The 17,276-nt window shown below is 54.8% G+C and overlaps 7 protein-coding genes across 7 annotated transcripts; 3 read left to right on the top strand and 4 right to left on the bottom strand.

The window, feature by feature from the left end:
• Nucleotides 1-585: 585 nt before the first annotated feature.
• On the bottom strand, nucleotides 586-1,266 carry JDV02_009724 (uncharacterized protein; the record flags this gene model as incomplete). The annotated part of the gene is made up of 1 exon (XM_047991403.1): nucleotides 586-1,266. The coding sequence occupies exon 1, from the start codon at nucleotides 1,066-1,068 to the stop codon at nucleotides 586-588; it is 483 nt and encodes a 160-aa protein (XP_047847415.1). The 5' UTR covers nucleotides 1,069-1,266.
• A 315-nt stretch (nucleotides 1,267-1,581) lies between these two features.
• Nucleotides 1,582-5,133, top strand: JDV02_009723 (uncharacterized protein). The gene is made up of 4 exons (XM_047991402.1): nucleotides 1,582-2,074; nucleotides 2,149-2,177; nucleotides 2,245-2,346; nucleotides 2,426-5,133. The coding sequence occupies exons 1-4, from the start codon at nucleotides 1,917-1,919 to the stop codon at nucleotides 4,126-4,128; spliced, it is 1,992 nt and encodes a 663-aa protein (XP_047847413.1). The 5' UTR covers nucleotides 1,582-1,916; the 3' UTR covers nucleotides 4,129-5,133.
• JDV02_009722 (uncharacterized protein) lies at nucleotides 4,121-5,024 on the bottom strand. The gene is made up of 2 exons (XM_047991401.1): nucleotides 4,618-5,024; nucleotides 4,121-4,525 (listed from the first exon to the last, which is right to left on the bottom strand). The coding sequence occupies exons 1-2, from the start codon at nucleotides 4,919-4,921 to the stop codon at nucleotides 4,227-4,229; spliced, it is 603 nt and encodes a 200-aa protein (XP_047847414.1). The 5' UTR covers nucleotides 4,922-5,024; the 3' UTR covers nucleotides 4,121-4,226.
• A 413-nt stretch (nucleotides 5,134-5,546) lies between the features above and the next one.
• On the bottom strand, nucleotides 5,547-7,571 carry JDV02_009721 (uncharacterized protein; the record flags this gene model as incomplete). The annotated part of the gene is made up of 3 exons (XM_047991400.1): nucleotides 5,547-6,460; nucleotides 6,543-6,791; nucleotides 6,872-7,571. 3 exons carry the CDS (start codon nucleotides 7,569-7,571, stop codon nucleotides 5,547-5,549), a joined length of 1,863 nt encoding a protein of 620 aa, XP_047847412.1.
• A 3,114-nt stretch (nucleotides 7,572-10,685) lies between these two features.
• On the top strand, nucleotides 10,686-11,353 carry JDV02_009720 (uncharacterized protein; the record flags this gene model as incomplete). The annotated part of the gene is made up of 3 exons (XM_047991399.1): nucleotides 10,686-10,957; nucleotides 11,011-11,157; nucleotides 11,329-11,353. The coding sequence occupies 3 exons, from the start codon at nucleotides 10,686-10,688 to the stop codon at nucleotides 11,351-11,353; spliced, it is 444 nt and encodes a 147-aa protein (XP_047847411.1).
• A 523-nt stretch (nucleotides 11,354-11,876) lies between these two features.
• JDV02_009719 (uncharacterized protein) lies at nucleotides 11,877-12,905 on the top strand (the record flags this gene model as incomplete). The annotated part of the gene is made up of 1 exon (XM_047991398.1): nucleotides 11,877-12,905. The coding sequence occupies one exon, from the start codon at nucleotides 11,877-11,879 to the stop codon at nucleotides 12,903-12,905; it is 1,029 nt and encodes a 342-aa protein (XP_047847410.1).
• A 40-nt stretch (nucleotides 12,906-12,945) lies between these two features.
• JDV02_009718 (uncharacterized protein) lies at nucleotides 12,946-15,092 on the bottom strand. The gene is made up of 4 exons (XM_047991397.1): nucleotides 14,860-15,092; nucleotides 14,109-14,800; nucleotides 13,658-14,047; nucleotides 12,946-13,600 (listed from the first exon to the last, which is right to left on the bottom strand). The coding sequence occupies exons 1-4, from the start codon at nucleotides 14,957-14,959 to the stop codon at nucleotides 12,959-12,961; spliced, it is 1,824 nt and encodes a 607-aa protein (XP_047847409.1). The 5' UTR covers nucleotides 14,960-15,092; the 3' UTR covers nucleotides 12,946-12,958.
• Nucleotides 15,093-17,276: the final 2,184 nt, after the last annotated feature.

Below are 17,276 nucleotides of genomic sequence, written 5' to 3'. Positions count from 1 at the left end.
TCCCACATGTAGTACTCTGTCAACAAAATAGGGGAAACTCTTTCGCAGGTTGGTCTCACATCGAGAACATACACAGTGCTTTCGTATACATCAACGCCGTTTATCTTGCCCGGGCTCTGGGGTCCCGTCTGATGCATCTTGGCCCCAAGTTGATCCACTTGCTGCACTTGTTCTTGTATTCTGGAGCTCTGGCTCCTCCAAGATTACTGGCAACGTCTCTTGTGCACGATCTGTTGGTGTACCGATAGTGGATTGCCAAGATGTTCCTGGCCCATGCGAGTGGACGCTGGGCACGCTTTGCAGCTCGATCATCTGCCCTCGACGCTGAACTGTCTGCAGCGACTGTCAGACTCTATGCGATCTGCTCGGGCTTGCTGTACGGGTGCACTTAACTTGTGTGTCATTGCGTCGTGTTGAGGAGCATCGGAGCCAGCTTCTTGATGTTAACACCTGCGGAGGCCGCGACGGCACCTTATACGAGGGTTCTCCTTGCTGGTGATTTGAGAGAATATTGGTTCGGCTTGCAAGGGATGCCACCGTTAGTACATGTAGACACAATAACAAGGCTCATATTGCCGAGACACATCATCCGTACCATATGGGGCATGTAGCAGAGCGGTCGAGTAACCATGGATCGACGCAATCGGTGTGAAATCGGTGGCCACACGGCAGCTTCCGCAGGCGGGCGCCGACCAAGAAGCTTTCGGTGCAAATGGAGCAGGGGCCTGACTCGTCATCGCCAAGCGTTCCGGCCTCGACATCGGCTTGCTGTGGAGGCACCTTGTATCGCATCACGGGCATCGTCTCGAGGTCCTCCAGCGACAGCCGGGCCTGACTGCCCTTGCGTGGCGAGGAGCCGCCTCCTCTCTGGGCCTCCAACAGCCGGAAGACGCGCTTCCGCAACACGTACAGCCCGACGACGATGAGGAGCGTCAGCGTCACGCATACTGCCGCCGCAATGGTAGCCACGTTGTTGTTGTGATTGGCCGACGGCGGTGCAGGCGCCGAGTCGGGCCGCCCGGCGCTGTCGCCAGAGGCCGGCGCATGTGGGGCCGGCGTCTCGGCCATGCCCCGGCCTCGAGAAACGGGTTGCGCGAGAGGAGGAAGTGATTGACAAGAGGTTTATCGTGAGCGCGGCGTCGCCTGGCGAGACGGTTTTATGGTAGTTACAGAGACAGTCTCTGGGAATGTGAGACATGCAGCGGGAGAGGCTGCCTGCCCGCCCTCTCTGCCGCAGCTCCTGTAGTTAGTCGTAGTATAGGTAGCCAGCAGCTGGGTACTAACTTAACTTATTGCTGCTCTGTGTAATCGTGAGGGATTTATGTAGTTGGGGTGTGGGCGGGCTGCATCCGGACATGGAGCAGCCGTGTAAGCTGTTAGGCGAGGCTCTATTCGCATCGTCACCGCGACATTGGCGCGCGCGGTGCCCTGAATGGGGAAAAAGGTCACGCCTACCCGCATACCCTACCTGATCACGGCCACCGCCATCCATGTGGGGGGGGGGGATGGGAAGGGAGAGAGTGGTTGTTGGGCAGGACGCGGTGCAACTCTTGGGGATCGACATCAAACCATTTTTTTGCTGCGGTACTTTGTTCTCTGCGCCGCATTGTCATGCCGATGGACTAGTATGTCGTGCAGCGGCGCTGTTGCGCCCGCGGGAGCCGTCCCGACTCGTGCGGTATTTCTTCCTCCCTTGGAGGCCTTTGTGAGTCCGGGTTGCGCGCGGACGACGGCCAGACTTTCTTCAACTTGCACGAACAGGGTCGCGCCCGGTTGCCGGCTGTCTCGTAGCTTGTTGGTTGCAACTGCGACGCCTCCTATTTTTAATTTTTATGTTACTTTTGTCTTTTTCATCTCGTGCACTTACCCTTTGTCGTTGATCACTACGTTAGTCGCTGCTCGGGATTTCGCAGAGAATGGAGTTTCCCCCAAACGGAATCCCCAGCGATTTTACCAGCAGCTTCATCAACTCGCCACCCCTCGAATATCACGATGAGGAGGCCGACGGGCGCTCCAACGCGTCCACCAGCGAAGCTCCCGTGACGCCGTTGCCGGTATATACCAGCATCCATCGGTAAACATTTCACGACTGCGTTTTGGCCCGCGCCTTTTGCGAGCGTTGGTGGCGCTGAACAAACACCATCACAGGGTCCGGCGTTTAGTTCTCGCCAGCATCGGTAGCGTCCCAGTGCAGTGCTGCTGCTGCGGCAAGATGATGCGATCGCCTCCGCTGACGGCCGCCAGACGATCCGTACACGCTGGAGCACTTTCGGGAGCCCAGCCTCAATGCGCTCATCGTTCGTCCACTCGTCGATCGCCTTTACGATCCCCAAGATACCACTGTCGGTCAGTCTCTTTGCCTCCCAAGTCAAGTCAATTATCAAGGGGAGGTTTATGTCGCTCGCTCACCAACCCATCTGACTAGTCTACTGTCTCCTCGTGAACCGCGTTCACTTCCTGCGCGAGCAGTCGCAGCTCGTCTACCAGTCCGTCAACGGCGCTCGCGCGACTTTATGCGAGCTTGTGGCCACGCGCGTCCTCCGCCGCTTCCACGAAGACCACCCCGGCCAGGCGGGCTTGCTGCTCCTCGCACGCATTCTGGTCCAGGGCCATGACCCTTTTCAGGGCGCCCCCGCGCACATCGAGCGCGAGGGCCGCCAGCTGCACTGGCCGGTACAAGACCGTGGCGGACACGAGCACGAGCTGACGGCCCTGGAACTCGCCATCGTGTCGGAGAGCAAGACCTTTGTCGCGTCGTCGGCCTGCCAGCGCGTCGTCGACGCCGTGCACAGCGGGCAGATCGTCTACACGCCGCTCAGCTTCGTCGACATGCTGCCAGACCACTACAAGCACCGTCCCATCGCCCTCTACGACCCGCACGGAGCGCGGCTGCTGAACCACCACCGGCTCATCGTGCCGCGCATCAGGGCGATTGTCGAGATGGTCGAGTTCTTGGTGCTGCTGGCGCTGTACGTCCTGACCATGGTGAATCGTAGACTCGACTACAACGTCTGGGAGCTGCTGTTTTGCGCCTACACTGCTGGCTGGGCTCTGCATGAGTTTGCCGCCATCATCGAGCATGGATGGGAGGTCCACGCCCAGAGCCTGTGGGCATTTCTCGACACGACCTTTGTCGTCGTGTACGCGGCGTACTTGCTCGTGCGCGTGTACGACATTGCCGTCGGGCAGCTGCACGATGGCTTTGGGCTGCATATCCTCTGCATCGCAGCGCCCATCCTGCTGACGCGCATCGCATTTACCCTCCTTCCCCACAACATCGTCTTCATATCGTTGCATGCCATGATGAAGGACTTCACCCTAGTTACCTTCCTCGCAATATGGTGTTTTCTCGGCTTCCTGCTTGCGCTGCAGTGGCTCATCACGTCTGACCAGAGCCTTGACGTCGGGGACGGCGGCGCACCGAGCTGGTCGACCGTGTCGAAATGGCTCCTTTGGATCTGGTTTGGCCTCGACGGCACGGGCATTGAAGAGTCGACTCGCTTCCATGTCGTCTTCGGGCCGATGCTCATCATTGCCTTTGCCTTCTTGGGCAATACGCTATTCCTCACCATCATGGTCGCGCTGCTCACCAACACCTTCTCGCGCATCATTGCGGACGAGGCCGCCGAGATTCGTTTCCGACGCACGGTTCTCACCTTTGAAGGCGTCAAGAGCGATGCCATATTTGCTTACCCCCCGCCATTCAACATTATCGCGCTGGCGATCCTCCTCCCCGTCAAGTGGGTGGTATCTGCCCGACGCTTCCACACCATCAACGTCGCGCTCATTCGCCTCTTCAATGCCCCGATCCTCCTCCTCATCAGCCTCTTCGAGCGGCGCAGTCTCTGGGCCCGCCCGAAGCGCCCGAGCAGAAGCTGGCGCTTCACCGGCTTCTCACCGCATGGGGATATACAGGCGGTCTTCGAAACCCCGCTCCCAGAGGAAGTGTCAGACTTCATTGACATGATAGACCCGATGAGCGAGGTTCCGGTCTTGGAGGATGATGTGATGTCGAGGTTGTCGGGCGACGTTCCCCGCTCGAGACTACGGAGGTCACGCATGTCTAGACGCAGACGGCGATCTGGTGATGACAGCAGATCGCCATTCCGAGCGCAGCTGCAACTGTAAACCAGCCCAGATAACTATCTACCAGAATAAAGCCGCCATTTGGCGTATGCAGTCGCCTGAAGGGAGCGTGGAAAGACCCCATCGCGAGTTATGACTGACTAGAACACTACACCGGCGCCCTGCCAACGTGCCACGGCGTCCTCCCAAGGCACAACCTTGGCACCGCGGGTCTGCAGCATCTCCTCGACGCTCCTCTCAATGTCCACCGCCGACTTCCCCTTGGTGTCGTATGTCGAATGCGCCCCCCGGAGAATCGTCACTCCAAATCCGGCCGCCAGGGCGCCTTTGCATGTCTCCTGTACGCAGCACTCGCTCTGGATGCCAAATGCAACAATACCGTCGATCCCCTGTTCCTTGAGCTTCTCCGCCAGATGCGGGTTGGACTCAAATGTGTCCCCTGGTTCATTTGATGTCAGCTCCGATCCTATCTTCGCTCTCGTTCATGGATGTAGTCCGTCCTGTCTAAGCGCATCGAGAGCTACCACGTACGGGTTATCTTAGCCACTAGAATCTCGTCTTTGGCGCCTTCGCGGGGGTTGAAGACGAGCTTCCACGGCTCGCTGCCGTTGGCCAGTGTGCCCTGCTCGGGGCGCTCTTCATGCTGCACAAAAACAATCAACGCCGGCTGCTTGCCCTGGGGAACCGACGAGGCAAGATTCCGCGCCGCGTCGAGGATCCTGTCGCCGGCGTCGCGAATGCGCGCGGCGTGTGGGATTTCTGTCTGCGGGTCATCGGCGAGCTCCTTTTGTATGTCGATGACGAAGAGGGCGGTGCGAGGCATGATTGCAGTCATCAGCAGATGTCTGGGCAGGAAACTCGAATTTGCAAGTCCCGTTCACTTGGCTGTTGAAACAATGCCCGACTCGTCGGTTTCTGTACCAAAAAAAATTGGCGAGGGAAGCCGGGACTCAAGACAGGATGACCCGAGAGGTTGATCGTCAACTAAGCCCTTTTGTAGAAAACGGGGGGCAGCTGAAGCAGCCCCGCCTTCTAGTAGCAGCACCGTGAATGCCTAGCCTTCATACCCAGCAACGAGTGAACACAACATCGACCGTGAGATGGCGTCCCAAGTAAAGAGCAAGCCACCCTTCAGCCGAGGCTCGGCCCTCACGTCGGCGTGAATGCAGCCATCGTGTGTCCATGATTGGCTTCATCAGTAAGACGATCCTGCTCATCGTCAATCCAACTGCAGCCGGGCCGTGAGCGCTGCCCGCCTCGTCGGATCACCGGGCCAGCTTGCACGATTGACCTGGGCAATGACCAGTCAGTACCTCTACTATATATCCCTTAGGCATATTCGCAGCTCATAATTTCATGAGCAAACCACTGGCCAGACCAAGTCCCATCGAGCCATATTTGCTCCAGCTAAATGTTCCTGGCTATTCCGTTCCTAAGAATACGAACTCCATGTCTATCCGTTATGAATATGCCAACCAGCCATGCCACGTATTCCTAAGCCGCTCCGAATCAGACATGGAAAAATAGGCCGAATTGGCAAGTCTGTCCCGCAGCTGCCCGAACTTCACCGTCGGAGCCCTCTTTTCGAAAAGGATATCCAGCTCTAGATACGAAAGGCCCTTGGTCTCCGGCAGTCGGAAGTAGCACCACACTAGACAAACGAGTGCCGCTCCCGCGTACACGAAACAAGACCTGCCCTCGAGGTTCCACCCCGTCGGATCCAGCATCTTGAGGACGAGGACGTGGTTCACAATCATGACGAGATTGTATGCGACTCTGGCCAGCGCGACCGTCTTGACCCGCAGGCGTGTCGAGGGGACCTCTGCCACCAGGATGTAGCAGACGGGACCGAGCGTCAAGTCGTAGGTAAATGTCGCCAGGATGATGACGACGCCCAGGGCCCACGAGGTAGACGGGTCGCCGCTTCCGGCTGCCGAGATGGTGCCACCAATGACGAGAAGAACGACTGCTGACGACAGTCCGGACAGGTAGAGCGTTCGGCGGCCAAGCTTGAGCAGCAGGCCCCAAGCAATCATGCCCCCGACAACTGCCAAGCCGTACATGCCTGTTGACAGGTTGAACGAGTTGGATGGGTTGAAACCCGCCTGCTCAAAGAAGTACGGCGCATAGCCAGCCCAGATTGAGCCAGAGATGGCCTGGCAAATCCACACGACGCATGAGATTTCCGTCCGGCGTCGGTTTGCCCCGCGGAAACAATCGGCGTAGGTCGCGCCGCCATAGTTCAGTTTCTTCTCAATGGCGTTTGTGTGCTCCATCACTGCGAGAGTATCGTTGATGGCGGGATTCTCGTGATTGGAAAGCCGCTGAAGAGAGTGGCGGGCGTCTTCCTTCCTCTCGTGACGAACAAGCCACCCTTTGAGAATGCCAAGACTCAGCCATATGCAAAATATTCCCGGCTGAGAGCATGCCGGTCTTGGGGTAGAGGGTGTGCTCACAAGGACTGTCAGGCGCGAAGAAGACGCCAATTAGAAGCGGAACGGCGAATGCCCATTGCAAAGCAAAGGGGATTCGGTAGGACCACTCCGAGGTATCGTCCACGAGACCGCGGAGTACGCCCGTTCCGATGAGCTGGCCAACAACCCAACACATGTTGACATTGCTCAGGATATGTCCACGTAGCCCAGATGGCACAACTTCGGCGGCGTAGGTAGCGGCCAGCGTTTGGATGACGCCCCAACTGAGTCCTGCAGCACGTGTTAATGTCCCAAAAACATTTGATGGTGTCCTGGCTTCTGGAGGCCAGTGGGCGACGCTCAACACATACCACACAATGCCTGTGACGCCACTAGAAGAGCAATGTTTTGTGCGAAGAACGCAGCAAACACCGCTACACAGAGCCAGGTTAGGGTGGCAATAAGCACCTTTCGATATCCGATTGCATATGTGATGTAGCCGTGAGCGAGCAAGCCTATGATCTCACAAGATACAGCCGCATTTTGCAACGCGATCTGCCATTCAGATGAGATCTCGTAGAAGTCCTCATCCGGAGATTTGTCCAGGGAGGGCGTCCGACGTCCGTATCTGCGCTTGAAAGTCGGAAATGCGAGGAGGCCGGTGATGATGACTTTGCCGTAGGCTTCCAGGACCACAGTGAGGAAGAGCAAGAGCGACCATCCAATCGCTTTTGGGTACCGCCTACAAGAGTTGAGAAACGTCATGTGCTTCTCAGCCGCTAGGCCACGCCTGATGCGTTGTGTCGTTTCGTCGGGACATGCTGGCAGATCAGGAAGCCACAGCGTGTCGACAGCCGAAGTGGATATGGGCGTGAACAAGTTGATCTCGTCTGATCGATCCGTGGCGCAGTCTGCTCGGTTCGGTAAAGTCGCAGCCGGGGAGTTCTTCGACTCGAATTCGCCATCAGGGTCTGGTCCTGCCTCATGTTTGGTGGCCGAAGTACTATGCCGCCGGTGGACATCGCTTCGGTTGCCCTCGGGCTGTTGGTCTTCGTTTGTTACCAAGGACATCGCGTCACTGCGCCGCAAAAGACAGCCTTTGTCAGTTGCTGGCGCACAAGAGTCTCCCGCAGCGCATGAAGGGGGGGCGTTACAGGAGGCCTGATCATACATGCACGGTCGCGATGGGCGCGAACATGCTTGGATATGTCCAAACCACCAATTTGGCGAGCGGGCCTTCAAAGCTATCTCGCTTGTTTGCCCGTCTGGCCAGTCACGGGCTAAATCGAAGGCTGGGCGCTGGATGCATGTATGAGGTTGCGTCCCCAAGGATTTGAATGCATAACAGGGTTCTGCACTCAAACGCTCATCTTTGGGATCACCACTTTGCTCATGACGGCATCGCCTTTCCGGCGTTCCGGCGATCAATTCTATTTAACCGTTTGCATCCATGTCCACTCTTTCCGTAGATGGTGTGAGCTCCTCAGCTCTTTGTCGGTGGCGCCCCTGGGATGAACGGCCGCGACAATTAATTGACCGACGGACGCCCGTTTACACTCTTAGCGAGACGTGGGAACTACCTACGTCAACCTGGACAGGCCAATCGAGGAGGGCCGGGGTCATAAATAAGCTTTCGCTCACTGCGGCCAGCGGTTGAGGTGGCGGACGCCAAACATTCCTCGCGCCACGCCCGGCTAGGTGCGTCATTTGCTGCGCTCATAGGCGCGGGGAGCCATATGTTGTTCATATTAACCGGGATCTTCGTCTTCGGCCCGACACGTGGACTCTCCTCAGTGCCACCACTTGGGTTACTTTTGAGTCCCAGGTACCCGTTAAGCCTTTTGCTCCCTCACGCGATAAGATCTGTGAAGTGTGACACCAGACGACAGTTGAGCTTTTGGCGGGAGACATACATGGTGGTGAGCTTACCGCTTTGTTGGCTAGGCTGGTGCTCTCTCGGGCTGCTTTCTCATGCGGCGGTTGTCGGGGACTAAGATTGGTGACGATTGGCTTCGTGGAACTGAAGTGCGGTGCTGAATAGAGTTTTCTTGTGTGCGACCTTGAGACGGGTCGTTTATTAACGCCGATGGCGCCTGAACCGCATACAAGACGAGGCGACTCCCACTGCACGTGGGCATGGCCAGCATCTACTACATAAGGAAGGCATCTTGCGTCCCGCTCGATGCAGCTCAACGACAGCCCTGCCTTTCTTGTTCACTCTCGAATGACGCCTGTAAACCGCAAAGGGGGACTGGAGTGATCCGCCTACCCTGTGACAAGCTTGGCCTGCCATTGGCACCCAACTTTTTACATACCTATTGCTGAAGTCGGAATCTTGTAGTCTTACAACTGCGGGTAACAAAGACGTGGGAGAGTGCGCTTCTACGAAAACAGGACTTGTGATGGACCGAATGCTGCCATGAACCATGTGATTCGGCCGGCTGGGCTGCCCGTATGCGCTATGCTGTAGGCGTGACGATTGATGGTAGCATTAAGGCTTTGGACATGAAGCCACCCCACGTAACAACGTCTAAAGGGCCCATTGTTAAGGCTCAAGACGGGAACAGCTTACATCGTGGCTTCAAGGCTGAAACCTGGCTTTGTTCTTTCCGTACCACCAGCCGTATTGGGCCGGATTGCTCGTGGTCTCGACCATCTGCTCCGCATTCGCTTCCCTGCACCATCATGCAAGAAGGGTCGCAACAGGGACCAAAACATCTAGTCCCAATACCAAAAATTCTCCGGTACTGAATTCGTATGGTTGAAAAAAGAAAAAGACGAGGGCGACTATCCGAGCCCAGGCCTTTGTGCCGCGATGTTCCGGAGTCTAGACATCTGGTAATTTATTATTAGTGCTACCACCGTCCTTCCACAGCGCCCTTGACCTCTGGCGGCATTCTGGTTGTCCATGGAACTCCTCAGCTCTGCAACCTTCCAAAACCGCTCATCAAACCTGACGCCACAAACCATGCATCTACATGTCAGTCTCTGACAGTCTCTGGCAGTCACAACTCTGCAAAATGTCCGCGATAGTTGTGCATCCTCTTTTGAGAGCTGCTCCATTCCAAGCGTGCGTTAAACGTGGGTACTGGGAAGCATTGTGGCTAGTCAAGTTGTTGAATACACCTAGAGGCCCAGTATGAATCTTTTCAACAGATACTAGCAGCCCAGGTTGGCAGTCCTTTGAGAAATCATGAGCTACAATTGATAAACTCGGCGGCTAAGCCGGAGACATTCTTGTCCAACAGAAGCTAAGATCACCAAGCCATGATGAGCACACCTGATCTTGTATGCACGTCTCTAACACTTTCCATACCCCGCTGATGGCCATCCACAAAAGTCCCACGAGGTTGCTTCCATGAACAACCTGGTGCGGCTGAGCTTATAACATGGGGGCTATACATAAGGGGCTGCTGGTATGCTTCGTATATAGCATCCAATCAATCCGATTACCAATCAGTTCTGGACCACGGAGCTAGATGCATATGCTAACCTGAACGGCCGTTGGACAGAAGCTTGAGCCCGGCACAAGCTAGAGCCGCGAGCTTGCAAGCCTCAAGACTGTGTAGAGTGTCTGCAACTGCCCACGCGTGAAATGACGCCACAAGAAGATAGCATAGACTTTACAAGTTCTCAGAAATGCAATTACATCGCGAGATTCCGCCATTGTGTGCCATATCAAGACTGAAGCTGCACGTGCGGACACGTCTTGCAGTTCTGCCTCAGCTCGGGAAGATGAGCAAATATTGAATAACAGCTGTACTCGCTGCCTCTCCTGTGGCCTCATAACGGGCAACCATACATGGGATGGACAATGTACGGTGGCGGCTGGTACGACATGACTCTCCAGACCCTGGATACTACACACTGCGTAGCATTGCTTAGGTCTGGCACCGTTACAATGCATTCTTTCAGCTTCCGGGGATAGATAGTTCCAGTCGCCCGGATCTTTGACGTATTGGCAAGCAGTTTCTCAGATCTTTAGGCTGTGTCAAGCCGCTCGTCAGTGAGGGGTACTTACCAACTCATACTCCGGCTTGGCACTATAAAGTGGTCTTCCTGGAACCTCACGTTTGCAATGTTATTGTAGCAGGACGCACATGACTTCAGTCACAGCATCTCCTTTCTCAAAGTGGACTACAATCAATATCAGCCAAGAAAGACAGGACGACTGACACGCACACAATGAGATCCCTTCTAGCCCTTATTCTCCACTTGAGTATCGTTGCGGGTCTCGCGATCCGGGATACTCCAAAGTTTGTCAAGATCAAAGGCGTGAGTCTTCTTGGAAGTGGCTGTCCTGCTGGCACTGCCGACGTCCAAGTCGACGCCACCGGGTCACTTTTCGAAGCCACGTTCTCGGAATATGAAGTCCAGACTGGCCCGGGCACCCAGCCAATCGACTGGCGAAGGAACTGCAAGTTGACTCTCAACATGGAGTTCGAATCGGGATTCCAGTATGCCCGTCATGAGCTGCCTTGCTAGGGTCCACTCAGCTGATATGTATCAGATTCACCATTGTCGAGACTGATATGATTGGCTTCGCCGAGATCCCCGTCGGAGTGAATGGCCAATGCACCAATACATTCTCCTTCACCGGCAATGGCGCAGAGCATGTCGACTATAAGATTGCGCTCAAGGGCCATTACAGTGGCCGGTTCGATCTCCAATCTCGACCGGGGATCTTCTCTTGGTCGCCATGTAGGGGTAGCACGGCGATTTTGAACATGAACACTGCGTGCAACATAACGCCTACCCAACAGCCAGCGCTTATTGCGGCAAGTCGACCCGCAATTCGATGGATGATGCACTGCTAACATGGCAATAGGTGGATCACATCAGCGGCAAGCTGACCGTCAAGTTCGCCGTAGACTGGCGCCCTTGTCCAAAGCACTGAGCATTGGATGTGCTGTCGTGAGACCCGATTCATGCGGGCACTGTGGACTTTGGCGGTTCCATGGCTTACAACTAACACACTCCTTTATAAGTACAGTATCCCGTCACTGTGTGGATTCAAGTCTTCGGCGCTCCTGAGGCACGCTACTGTATATGGCACTGCCTACGATGCTTGGTACGGACGATGATGAGACTTCTTTTCGTCTACCGTAGTTGGTAGTTTAAGCTCGAAATTTTGACAGTACATGTACGACCCGGCAATTAAACGTCTCATCATTTGCAAGTGCCACAATCATATCTATTAAAGGGTTGTTGTGGCAATAGCTGCTCAGTATCGTTTCTCAAAGGGGGTTGTGATGCAGTGTCTGTCACGTGTGCCTCGCACCGGCCCGGTGCCAGCCAAGAGCTCATCACCCTCAAATGTTCCCCCCCAATCACTTCTTCACCTCCTCTCTTTGGGTGACGACAAGTTATAGCAACATGTCGGACTCGCCAACCCCGTACGAAATTCAAGGCTGGGACACCGGAGACGAACATCTTGATATAAGCATTCACGTCAACGGTTTCCGTTTCACAATCACCGTGTCTCCCGATTACTTCAAGGACTCGCCTCGTGCGATCGGCCACTTCCGCGAAATATTCGACAAAATTGAGGCCGGCAACGACGACTCTCCGGACGTCTGGGACTATGCCAAACAAGTTGCCGACATTTTTTTGCCGGAGTTCGAAGTTCTGGCACCACCTAGACTACAGAGTGGCAAATTGACGCTCGCTGACCTATCCATTCGCGGCTCTTTCGAATGTCAATACCGAGTCATTAAAGAAGAGCCCATGTCAGTCGCAGTCACAGAACGGGTATGGGACGATACATTACTCCCCGCAGAATGGGACATGCGCTCTATCCAATCTGCGTTCCCAGTGGTTGATCCAGTAGAGGTGGAGATACCATATAGCGACGATGACTCCATTTACGATATCATCCCTCGACAAGTGTTCATCAGAGGTTGGACCCTCTTTTACAAGCCATGCTGGTCGCCTTACGATGCCATTGACGAAGTCGAAAAGTACTCCCGCATCTACAACTCAGGCTTGTCTACAGAGCAACTGAGCACGGCCCGACTCTTCGGTGTGGTTGCAGGCCGGGGAGGTCAGGCCAAAGGATTGCTCTACGAATGGATAGAGACGAAAGGTGCCGGAACTCTCGCATCGACTATCAGCGCCGACACTCCGCTGGCATTGAGGAAGAAATGGGTTTCACAGATCAGCAACGCCGTGGCACGATTGCATCGCCTGGGTGTCGTTTGGGGCGACGTGAAGCCGGACAACGTTCTCATCGACATTCATAATAATGCGATTGTCATTGACTTAGAGGGTGGTACGACCCGGGGGTGGGTCGAACGCGACGTTGGTGACTCCATAGAGGGCGATCTTCAGGGCATTGAAAAGCTCGTTGATTTTATTCTCAACGACGAAAGTCCGCTACGCCTTGGCATCAAAATCACACAGTGATCACGTCAGGCACACTTTGCACAGGAGCTCATAGTTCAGCCATTCAATAAGATTCAGTCACAATGGTATAGCCGACACTGACGTTGTGAAAACCACCACTCAAGCTTGCCCTGCCAAGGAACGTCCATCCAGGAGATAGGGCCGGATACCGTAGCGGCCGGTTTCCTCAAGCAAATTCTCACGACATAGGGAAGATTTCTCCGGGTCTTCGCCAAGCCAATACGCAGCAACATCGCAGGATCAACAGAAAACCTGTCGACAACCCAGTCCAGCCGATATTGCCCTATGCAGGCACGATGGCCATCGCCGTAGTACATCAGCATGCCAATGATAGGTCTGTGTGAAATGGTCCTATCGACGCAGCATGCAATTTCCACAACATTTTCCAACATGCAGTAAGTGTAGTACCACGGCTCGTTGTACTGCGTGTAAGGTGGCGGTGTGGATGTAAGGGGCAGAGGGCACATGCTTGTAGATGTTTCCAAGCGTTGTTTGATAGCCTTGTTTGTTCCCGTGGCGTCGCTCTCGATCCCGATGTATTTGAGACGCTTTTCGTCTTCAAATGGGTCCCACTCATTGAAGTACACCCGGGAAGGACGTCTTGTTGTGGAGTAGATGAGATGGAACTGGAGTTGGAACTTAGGGTGAACCATATAACACCCGAACAGTGCTTTTCTGTCCTGGTTTGTGTGAAACTGCAAGGCGTCATGTCAGTAGCGTATACCACCGTTGAACATTCCCTCCTGCCTTACTATTAGCCCCACGAGACCGGATTCGGAATGTCTGACGGCCCAAATGTGTGTCAAATGTTCCTCTTCGTCGACAGGCATGTACATCCACAACGTGGAGCTCGAATCGCTGACCAAGTCGCTGTAGAAGGATGCGTTGGTATTCCATTGATGCGCATAAATTTTTGATATGTTGAATCCAAAGATTGCGACGCAATACCCGCTCGTCTCTGGTGTGTTGAACTCAAAAGAGCTCATCCGCAGGCTTGTCGGTGAGTTTTTGGCGGTGTCGCAAGTGTCCAGATCAAGTAACTGGCACACTAGTCGGGGCGCAGGCCAACCTTGTCCAAGTACTCGGGGGAAGGGCACAGTCACAGAATCTGTCGCGTCCACCAGCCGTCTGAGTTTCACACCCTTCAGACAGCGGCGGCATTAGATGTGGTCAGTGAAGAACGAAGGGTCAAGTGCATCTCACGTCAGACTTCGTCGTGATCCGCGAAAGGCCGCTCTCTCGCGCCGTCTCCGTCCACCATACACCGCAGCGGGCGCTGAAAGATCGTGGCTCACTGTTGTGTGCGTCAAAGTAGATTCCTCTAATGCCCAGATGGTCATATTCGACATGAATGGTCTGAGGTACGCGTGCTTGCTGGGCATCGTATATACGCCGGCTACTACAATCGTCTTGTGGTGAGTTGCGTAGCGACTGGATATACGTAATGCCCTCGATGTCGGTATATGTAGCGTAGACGTCCCGCGTCAGGTTTATTGTGGAGACAGATGGCTGTGTATCCTTTGCACGTTCTTGGAGAGCGACGGCGGCCAGTTCACGAATGATATACCTAGCAACAATGCGGCAAAGCTCCTGCGGCATTTGAGCTAAGAACGTACCCTTGAGCCTCTTCGCCACTGCCCATTCGATGCGCCTTTGTCTTTGCAATTCGAGTTGAATAGATGGATTGAAGTCATAGTTGGTGGCCGCGAGGTAATTCGATGATATCGGAATCATTTGAAAGGAATAACATTCTCTGTGAAGGCAGGGTACGCGGCGTTTGCTCCTGTAGCAGCGACTCTGGCAACACATGTGCAATGCAATGTTGACCGACTCATCCTGGCGCGTATCAGTTCGTCGGAAGCCAAACGCACCGGACATACGATTATCGTCGTAGACTAGAGCCGGTAAGGCAAGGTCAAACGCCGCTTCTTTAAGTTTTGGGGGAGGAACGTGCCTGCTACCACCAACTCGTTGTCTTCAAATCGGAATTGACACAATCCGCATCGAGGTTTATCGACACAGATATATTGTACATTGTCTTCTTCAAGGGCCATTGCTGCCGGCCGACGGATACGCTTCAGTTTCTATGCACCGTCGAAAAGGCGACGGCGAGGTTGCACGAGTAACGGGGCCAAATGGAGATGCTACCTGTTGGGTTTGAATCCTCGCAGGAGGTGGGCACGGGTGACCATCGGGTAACATTTGCACGCTTCCGGGCGGTATGTTAGCGCACCGCCCCTGCGGCTGGTCTGGACTGGCAATTGTTTGTTCACATCCGTGGCCATTCAACGAAGACCTGACACGCCCCTTGTCAGCTACGTTCTTGGCTGTTCTGCTACGCGGCCCTCCTCCGCCGATGTGGAAACACCGCCTACGGCTGCACTGTATGCGACAGGTGGTCCCAGGCAGCATCGGGATAATAATGCTGTTTGCGACCCCAGCTTTGACGTCGCCGTCGCTGCCGGCTCCCAAGCCAACCGCGAAGTGACCTTCCGAGACCAGCATGGATCGACCTGTAGCTGTGACGTTGGGATATGAGAAGAGGGGCACAGGCGCACAGCTGATGATGAAGAGAGAGCTTGATGGGCTATGAAGGGAGGAAGAAGAAGAGCTATATAGGTGGCCGAGCGAGAGAGAGACCAGTGAAAGAGCCGGCCAACTGTGAGGCTGACTAACCTATCCACAACAGGATGCCCAATCAATATGATGCCAGCCTCCATGATACAGGTGACTTGGGCCAGATTGAATCTGAGCAACTTGCCGATGCGCCGGATGCTATGGAGGGACTGCGTCATCCGTGTGCTGGCCGAGAGAGCCCAGATGCGGGCGGAGCGCAGTGTTTCCCCGGCAGGGACTGAGCAGCGCGACCGTTGATACCATCACATTGCCTTCTCCCACTGAAACAGTTGGCTCGAGTCGGCCCAAGGATGTTCACCATGTCGCTAATGGCAGCTGCGCATCCCAGGCCGAACAGACGACTGCTCGGGAAGGGAACTTGTCAATGGGTCCACGCACATAACGGAAGCGGTGAGTGGAACGTACCTCATTGAAGGAGACGGCAAGAGACGAAGCAGAGACAGACGGCAGCGACCATGAATCCAGCCCCGTACGCAAGCGCCACAAGCCTGCAGGGCCGGGAGGTATTCCTGATGGTGCAGAAGGCAACGACAGATTCAAGTTGGACAAAATGCTTGCGCGTTAGAAGATGGGCTTTTACTTCCTCCCCCGTTCCCAATGGGAGTTATGGATGGGAGCCAAAGAAAAACATCATTGAGAAACGCATGCTTCATGAAGTCGAGGCTACGTATCGGGGCTTTGATGAGGGCGTCTACGTGCTAGATTCGCGAATGAAAGCTGGTAAGCGTCTGTATCTACTTCGTTGGAATGGCCGGCCTCCTGCAGAGGATTCGTGGGCGGCTGAGAGCTTGATGAGCACCAACGGCATCGATCAATTTAAGACTTCATAACAGCACAAGCTTCTCAGCACATGTCTACAGCCCAGAAGACGCAGATAGGAAAATTGGAGGCAGGCCGGATGGAACCCGTGCATGGCCGACTATGAGTCAACTTGGACGCGGTAGCCGACGCACTCATGGCCCGCAACTGATCAACAATCCTCCACCAACCTACAACCTCATTCCGGGACGGCACTCGCCTTGCCAGTTCACAACGCTGATGACAAGGTGTGTAGGCACAACTGACACTTTGGTCCAAGGAACATTGGAAGTTGGTCGCGCTCCTCAACCCCTCATTGCACGTCTATCCTAATACAAACGCCTCTCATGAACAAATCTACCCAGTACCAGCAACTCCTGTCCTCAAGCTGCTCTCAAGCTGTTCTCGAGAGCGTTCATCTCGTCATTAAGCTCCAGCTCCGAACAGTCTCGCTTCGCCGTCTCAAAATCTATCAATATCACGTCCCCCCCCTCTTGCACGAGAAAGTTATGTCTGTTGGTATCACCAAGCTTAATACCGAGCTCGTGCAACCTTCTCAAAGCGTTTTTGCAGCCGTCAATGTCACCTGGCTCTGCGGACCTTGCGCCTTCTATCCGCTTAGCGATGAAGCCAACCACACGCCCGTCTTTACCCTCGGTGAGATGGCCCAGAAATTCGGGGCCGATGCCGCTCTCCCTGATCCATTGGTAGGTGGTGGTTTCCGCCTCAAGAGACTGTATTTCCCAAGGCCAAACCGCGAGCTTGACAATCACAGGTTTGCCGGCGTTGACTTCTGGATGTGTTGAGACGTGGACTCGTTGTTTTACTCGATCTTGCCGCGTAAAGTCCAGCTCATTGAGCCTCACGGGGTGCCAAAGGTTCTGAACGCTGGCAAACTGTACTGTCTGGGTCCTTGAGAAGAAAACCTTGCCTGTC

This window comes from Purpureocillium takamizusanense, chromosome 10 (genome assembly GCF_022605165.1).
Source record: "Purpureocillium takamizusanense chromosome 10, complete sequence".
NCBI lineage: Eukaryota > Fungi > Ascomycota > Sordariomycetes > Hypocreales > Ophiocordycipitaceae > Purpureocillium > Purpureocillium takamizusanense.
This window is presented reverse-complemented; position numbering and strand designations above follow the sequence as displayed.

Bases quoted from the DNA above. Each gene is read 5' to 3' on its own strand.
- JDV02_009723 (XM_047991402.1), top strand. From the start codon at position 1,917: ATGGAGTTTCCCCCAAACGGAATCCCCAGCGATTTTACCAGCAGCTTC. The intron at 2,075-2,148 runs GTAAACATTTCA...ACACCATCACAG, and splicing joins GTATATACCAGCATCCATCG to GGTCCGGCGTTTAGTTCTCG. The intron at 2,347-2,425 runs GTCAGTCTCTTT...CCATCTGACTAG, and splicing joins TCCCCAAGATACCACTGTCG to TCTACTGTCTCCTCGTGAAC.
- JDV02_009722 (XM_047991401.1), bottom strand. From the start codon at position 4,921: ATGACTGCAATCATGCCTCGCACCGCCCTCTTCGTCATCGACATACAA. The intron at 4,526-4,617 runs GTACGTGGTAGC...CAAATGAACCAG, and splicing joins TCTAGTGGCTAAGATAACCC to GGGACACATTTGAGTCCAAC.
- JDV02_009718 (XM_047991397.1), bottom strand. From the start codon at position 14,959: ATGGCCCTTGAAGAAGACAATGTACAATATATCTGTGTCGATAAACCT. The intron at 14,801-14,859 runs GCACGTTCCTCC...TACCGGCTCTAG, and splicing joins CAACGAGTTGGTGGTAGCAG to TCTACGACGATAATCGTATG. The intron at 14,048-14,108 runs GTGAGATGCACT...CGCTGTCTGAAG, and splicing joins GGATCACGACGAAGTCTGAC to GGTGTGAAACTCAGACGGCT.